Below are 7,289 nucleotides of genomic sequence, written 5' to 3' on the forward strand. Positions count from 1 at the left end.
CCTGCAGTTCCATTCAGCATGGTGACTGAAAAAAACCCCTGAAGGTCTGGATTTTGCTCTCGTGTCCAAAGGGATGAAGTCCTTAATCTTCCCAATATAAGCACGATGAGCATAAGCCCCATGGTAGCTGATGAACTGGGCTATATCTGGGTCACAGCAGAGGGTGAGAACACAAAGGGGCCTTATCTCTAATTGCTGGGCTTGTCCAGTGGCCAGGCATGCCCTGTGTCCAGCACAAAACCCTGGATGCTGTCCTTCACAGGAGCTGCCACAGCTCCCAGTGCACTGATCTGTCTCCTGGCAGCTGGTGTGGTAGCGATGAGCTGCTACAGGTACATCCCATCCCCTCCTCCCTTCCTGGGCTTTACACTATAAGGCTCGACGTGCAGGTCTTACTGGTGCTCCAAAGCCATTCCTCAAAGTATTTCAAGAAATTAGATTATTTTATGTTAATTTCAGCTGCTGCAAAAATTGCCCCAGTACTGTGTTCCTTCTTTTTATTAAAATACTAAGTTGCTGAAGTGATTTCCATGAAAATGAATTAAAGCAAATTAATGAAAAGGAGCTGAAAAATGGACTTCTCTACTGAAACTGTGGCATGCAAACTCTTAACCTCAATCACATATTTGTGGTTGCTCTATAAACACCTAAGTGTATAGCAGTGATCTGTCATGGTATTTCTTTTGGTGGAAATTCTTAGAAAGTGAGGCTGTACTTCATAATACATTTTCTCTTAGTTTACATACAGCTTGATATAATGCATGTGCTTACCTGCTCCATTTAGTAACATTACTAATCTGTAGTTAAATCTTTGCTCTTCAGTATTGGGAAAGAAATGAAAAAGATACTGTCAGGCTCAGGGTTTCTCCATAATGTTTTCTGCTTGTGGGGGACAGGAGGGCAGGAGGAGTCTTTATTATGGGACTAATACCAACCTGGGGCAGGGATTGTGCACTGCAAAATGAAGAGGCTGAAGAGGAGCCTCTAAAAACTGAATCCCTCTGGGATCTTTGGATCATCTAGAGGTGTGTTGGGTAGGTTCTGCAAATGGCTCTGGCAGGTGTGCAAAATGTCTGTGCTTACAGCAGTGTACAGAAAGCAGAGCTTAGTCCCTGCTGTGCAGTAAATACAGCACTTGCATTCGAGTACACATCAATGTTTTAGTTCCCCGTGTATATTTATTATTATTTTATTTGCATTTTATGTTCCCTTTTCACGCAAAGATGTGGCAGGGTTTTGTTTACTTTCTCTTATTTTCTCTGAGAATGTGCTGGAGGTCATGTTATTAAAAGTAGACTGTTGTGCACGTTAGAGGACAGATATGGGGAGGTTCAGTGGGCCTTGTAAAGAATTCCTTACATAACCTTCAACCTTGAAAGGTGCACTCAGTCTCCTTGGAGAATTGTCAGCAAGCTCTGCCAGTGGGTTGCTCCCTGGAGGGAGGAACCAAAAGCTTTCATTACTGTCCTTCACTCGGAAAATGAGCGGACTGCTTTCTCCAGTGTGTCTCACCCAAGCAGAGCATCCAGCCCTTTGGGACAGGAGAGCTCAGTGAAGGCAGTTGGCTTGAATAGATTTTATTTTCTATGCTCCCCCTTGGGACTGATGTGAAAAAACCCTACATTTTCTGCCTAGGAAGCTTTGTGCGGAAGCCCTCCATGAGCTAAACATTTCGGAACAGAAGGACCTCCACATGGAAGTTTTCTACCCACTGACATTTTTATGCCCATAACCATTTTGAACCAAAATAAAAATTAAAAAAAAAAAAACCTGAAAAAAAAAATCAAAGAGGTTAATAAAACCAACAGTGATTTTCTCTAAGGAGTGCTAGCATTTCCAACAATTGCCATTAAGTGCAAGCAGTTCCTGAGATTGTACATGCTAGACCAACTTCATCCTTGCTGTAACTCCTCAGAACTCAGTGGAGTTACATGAGGGATTAATTTGGTCCATTGCTTTCAGCCATTAGTTTTAGAGAATATACAACAATCGAGGGAACTATTATTGTCAGCATTGTTTTATGACTCTCTAGAGCTGCTCAGTATTTGTATTTTACAGACACATAAGCAGGGTGAGTGTATGGAGTGAAGTTATGGGTTCAGTGTTGAAGGTAGTGGATTTTTCAGTTATTTGTGTACAGTTAAAAGTAATAAACATTCTAGCAGCCATTATTGCTGTGAGTCTTACATAGATGCTTAAATATAGCTACACAGATTCTTGAAGCATGCACAGACATTTCATCTGGCAGACCACAAAACATTTCATGAAGCGTAGAAAATACCTGGAAGTTTCTAAGTCCTGTTATCACACCAACTGACTGATTATCACAGTGTTCATGTGAATTGAGCTATACATACTGCACTGAGGAAGTTAAGGCACAGAGGTAAAACTTCCAAAAGCTAACTTACAAGGCAGCCATGAGGGCAGAGACAAAACAGATGATCTTTAGAGTACTTCTCTGTTTTTTTAGAAACCAAATTGTCTCTGTAATTTTCAGAAAAATCTGAGGACAGCATCAGCTGGTAAATCTGAACAGTTGGATGGTGAATCTGCATCTGCACATAAGTCATATATTTCAGTTCATGTCAGAAGGTGTGGACAGCTGCCTGAATCTTTAGGCCATATGTAGGATTGTTGGATTAAGTTATTTAAGTTTAAATTCTGATTGGTATAGATGAGCTAACAACCAGTTCTGTTAAAGGTTTGTGCACTGGAAATTGAGTGGTCAAAGCAACATTGCCAAGACAGCGAGCCCCTTTCCTGGTTCAGTACATCGGATTACTTCCCCATTCCTATGTCTGTCCTTCTCAGCCTATGTCTGGACTCCACACTAAGGCAATATTTCTGGAGGTTCATCATCCTCCACTGTGTCTTGCTGCTGTGATTTCTGCTAAGGAAAGACCAAGAACACAGGCCAGAAGCATCCTAGAGCCTGCCCTAGCTAGACAGTGTAGACACATCAGCATCCTGGACAACGGAATGTGCTGTGTGCTGCAGCTGCACCTTCAGTCCTGAATAGTTCCTCACTCTGGTAACTCCTGTGTGGGTACACGGCCAGACCAGCTCTTCTCAAGCAGCTAAACTTGTAGCATCTCCAGAGCCATGGTGACATAGTGAGAACAATAACCATTTCCCTCAGCTAAAATGATTCATTAGTGTTAAAATGTCAGGACCATTAAAATGCAAGTGAGCCCTTTAAAAATTTGAGGACAATGGGCCGTATCCTGGAAAAGATTTCAGGTAATTGCGTTGGTTCCAGCACCATTATCCATGAAAAATGTACTCATAAAAGTAAAGGTTTGTTGGCTGCACCTCCCATTTTTGTTAGCTTTCCTTTATTGCTGTAATTACACCCAGTGGCTTATCTAATAGAGTCATGTTCTTATAAAGAAATGAAGACAATTAATGCTACTTTTAGTGAGAGTGAAATTGTAAGTAAAATTAAATTGAAATTTGACCAAGTTTTTCTTTTTTATTTCCTAGTGTCTGAATTACAGGAAGAAGGAATAAATGCCATTAACTTACCTCTCAGTCCCATTCCATTTGAACTAGACCCCGAGGACACTATGCTAGGTAATTCAGAACAATTTTACACCTCAACATGAAAGCCTGATGTAAAATAAGGTGGTGTGCCTGGGATAGCTTCTAATGTTTTTCTTTTAAACCTTCCAGAGGAAAATGAAGTCCGAACAATGGTTGATCCAAATTCAAGAAATGATCCAAAATTACAGGAACTAATGAAGGTAATGAAAGCATGTAAACCCTCTCAGGAAAGTGGAACTATTTTTTAATGCCATCCCTGCCTCTTTCACTTGAACACTTCAAAGCACGAGTTAAATATTGATTAGTTGGAACCATGTGGTGCATACATCCCAGTGAAATGGGGAGGTCATTTGTTGCAGTATCTTTCTCTAGACGTGGCACAGGGAGACTTAAGAATTTCTATTAAAGTCCTGAGTCCGGAGTCTCAGTACCATCCCACCCCCAGTCTTAAGATCACACTGACTTTCCCTCATCCTTGTGATTCTTGGGGTTAGAGCTTTAGCAGGATGCTTCTGTAAGATCAACTTCAGCACCTTTTGCTTCACAATAAGATGTTAAAATGCTACTGAAAGCAAGGGAAAGGTTTCACTCCAGAAGACACTGCGTCAATTAGTGTTTGTCTAGACCTCGCGGTGCATTGGCACAGCCACCTTAGAAGAGTCCTTCCTGAGTCTTTCCTGTTTGCTCCTCAAGGTATGTCAGACTGTATTTTGAGCCACTGCAGCTTTGGTATTCTTTCTGCTAAGAAAAATGACATGTGTTTTAAATTGCAAATGAATAGTGTATAATACTGCCAAATTTGTGTTTCCTGTATAGGTATTAATTGACTGGATTAATGATGTGTTGGTAGGAGAGAGGATTATTGTGAAAGACTTGGCTGAAGACCTGTATGATGGACAAGTATTGCAGAAATTATTTGGTAAGAAAAAATACACGTGCACGCTGTTGAGGCACTTTGTCAATAAGTGGATCTCTTGTTCCTGCTCAGGAGCCTTGGTATCATCTTACATTTATGCCACTAAGTGATACAAAAATAGCAGTGTGTTATGAGACCCCTGAGCAATGGGCTGTATGCACAGTCCTCATAGCTGCAGTGCAATGTGTGGTGCTCTGCAGTTGATGAGAACAGCACAAATCCTACCTGGGCTGCTGGAGAGAGGGGACTCTCATCTTGGCAACAGTATTCACTCCAATTAAATTTATTATCTGCATATGGGCTGCACAAACTTCACCATGTTACAAGTGGAAAGTCAGTTTGAAGGCAAGGGCATTTTCAGTACCACGGTGGATGTTTTTAATCTCTGCTCATTCCATACTATAGTTTATTCACATTGCAAGGTTCCTCTGGAAAGTTGGAATTTCTTTCTGGTTTGATGTCTGGCTTTTAACATGACTGAGGTAATGGTGCCCAGTGGGCTGCAAACTGAGCTTCAGCTGAGAAACAGATAGAGAAAAGAAACTGCTAATGCAGAGTTGGCATGTGCTTTTTACACTGTTGGCTTGAAAGCCATTTTCTTAGTTATTACAGCTCATAAAGTCTCCAGTAAATTTCTTTCCAGTATCCTAAATGAATCTTAAAACATCATGTGAGCACTTCTAATAAAGACTTCACAGACTATTCTCTTCTATGAATGGTTAAGCTATTGAATGTATTGTGATGGACTGGATATGCCCAGACTGAGCAATTTGATTGTCATGGGCAAGCCTCCAGTGACTTCACCCAACATTCCAAAAATGTGTGTCAGATGCAGCCTGACTCTAAATATGCATATACTGATCCAGCATTTAGTGATTTCAGGGGAATCTTTTCCATTACCCTTAATTCCTTGTGGATCAGGTCTCTGCTTACTAAACCTTTGGTCTTGTGGTGAGACTATGCACAAACTGATTTCTGAGGAGGCCTAAGAAACCTATGGAGATAGCAGCCTGTTAGGCAGGATTAGGAGATAGCAGTCTCTTAGGCTGGTAGTTTAGGCTCCCTCCCTTTGGGAAGATAGTTGGCTTTGATGAGAACAAGATCAGCTCTTACCAAATAAGATATCTCTTGACAAGATACTCTTTTGTAGAAGTAAATTGGTAAGTGACCAAGCATCTTGTTTCTGATGTTGTCAGCTGGGAGCTGCTATGCTTTCTTTGCTTAGGGTAAACACTAAGCCATGTATGTATATACACAGCAATCTGTACTAATTAGTAACAAACTAATTCATAAAGTATTTTAAAATCTACTGCAAATTTTCTCATAGGGAGAAATTGCCTGAGGTTTTAGTTGTTTTCATGAAAACTTGTTTGTCTTTCTTTGATGCATCCTCTGCCTCTATAAATATGGAATCACTCAGTTTTATCACTAGTAGGCCAAGTAAAATTTTTATCTCCTGCATCTGAGGTAGAAGCTGGAGGAGACTGGTGGAATAAATCCTAAAGTTGGTGTCTGTTTCCTAGGTTTGATGGTCTGCTGTACAAGCCACTTGCATGCAGAATAACCTTTATCCAGTAGCAATAGAAGTAATGGGCCTTACCTCCACGTCTGGTGCTCCCTAAAAGGAATTGCAGCAAGTATTTGTTAGCCAGTGGTGTGGCATAGAGCAATACTTGGCCTTCCCCTTGTCAATGTGTAACTAAAGGGAAAATGTGAACTTACCTTTAGGAGCTCAGAAGTGTGGAGAGAAAGTGGCTCTGGAAAACAACTGATGTAAAATTAGGAAGTCTGATGTCTCCTGAATGTAACCTCTGGGTGTATGGAATGTCTTTGTGTTCATGGAGCTCAAAATTGTTTTTTCTCCATTTTTATTCCTGTCTCTTCAGAGAAGCTTGAAAGTGAGAAGCTGAATGTTGCAGAAGTTACTCAGTCTGAAATTGCTCAGAAACAGAAGCTACAGACAGTGCTTGAAAAGATCAATGAAACCCTTAAACTCCCTCCAAGAAGCATTAAGTGGAATGTTGACTGTAAGTTTTGTGTTTGCTATACTGTTCTCATTTGTTGACATCTGGGAGTTCATAGGTGCCCTCTGGAAATCTGAAATGTCCAATGATGAGGGAGGGCTGAAACCTGGGATTTATGGTGGGAACTGCTCTGAAGGGCACTTCCAGATGTGCCACTCTACCCTCTTTACTGGTGCTCAGCCTTCAGTTCAGTTAGGTGTCTTTTCAGAGTCTGTCCAAGTGTGGCGATTTTGCTCTGAGGTCCATGAGCATACCAGCTTAAGTTTTGTGTTGCTAAATTGGTTTGTTGAAACAGGCAAGTACCTGCAGAAATGCAGTGGATAGGCAGAAGGAGAGTCAGGTCCTAGAACTCTGTGTGAAATTTGCAACATAGAAATGAATCATGTTTCTGATCATTTAAGGCTAAGTCTGAACCACTAGTTTTGATTACAAAACTCTTCTCAAGACTAGTTTTATTGTATTTTTTTCCTGTTTTATTATATTAAGAATGAACATAGTGGTATCTAATAGAAATGCCTTCAGTGGCCCAACACAAGACACTTCAGTGGATGTGTATTGCAGAAAGCAGGTTATCAGCTTTAGAAAATTAGGCCTCTTAATCTGTTTTAAGTTTGGTTTTCAGAATCATTTCATGCTGTTCAATACCTTGACCAGTACATCACATTTTCCCTGTCTCCTGTACCTGTCTTGTGCTGAGCAGTTTTGTATCCTGTTGCATTCACAACAAATTAGTGAGAAGGAGAGAAATATCTTGAGGGAGGAAGAGTGAACATTAGGCATTTTGACTTTCCCCTTTCTGTGGTCCT

At 40.9% G+C, this 7,289-nt stretch overlaps 1 protein-coding gene across 4 annotated transcripts in view; it reads left to right on the forward strand.

Annotated features, from left to right (window-relative positions):
- The window catches only part of PARVA (parvin alpha), a 53,404-nt gene that overhangs the window by 25,581 nt on the left and 20,534 nt on the right, over positions 1–7,289 (forward strand). For all 4 annotated transcript variants that reach the window (XM_017726314.1, XM_017726313.1, XM_008644057.2 and 1 more), the window contains exons 2-5: positions 3,484–3,573; positions 3,673–3,743; positions 4,360–4,462; positions 6,346–6,486. In XM_017726314.1, coding sequence (XP_017581803.1) covers positions 3,484–3,573; positions 3,673–3,743; positions 4,360–4,462; positions 6,346–6,486 — 405 coding nt within the window. The remainder of the gene's footprint in view (positions 1–3,483; positions 3,574–3,672; positions 3,744–4,359; positions 4,463–6,345; positions 6,487–7,289) is intronic.

This window comes from Corvus brachyrhynchos, unplaced genomic scaffold (genome assembly GCF_000691975.1).
Source record: "Corvus brachyrhynchos isolate BGI_N302 unplaced genomic scaffold, ASM69197v1 scaffold281, whole genome shotgun sequence".
In the NCBI taxonomy this organism is placed as follows: domain Eukaryota; kingdom Metazoa; phylum Chordata; class Aves; order Passeriformes; family Corvidae; genus Corvus; species Corvus brachyrhynchos.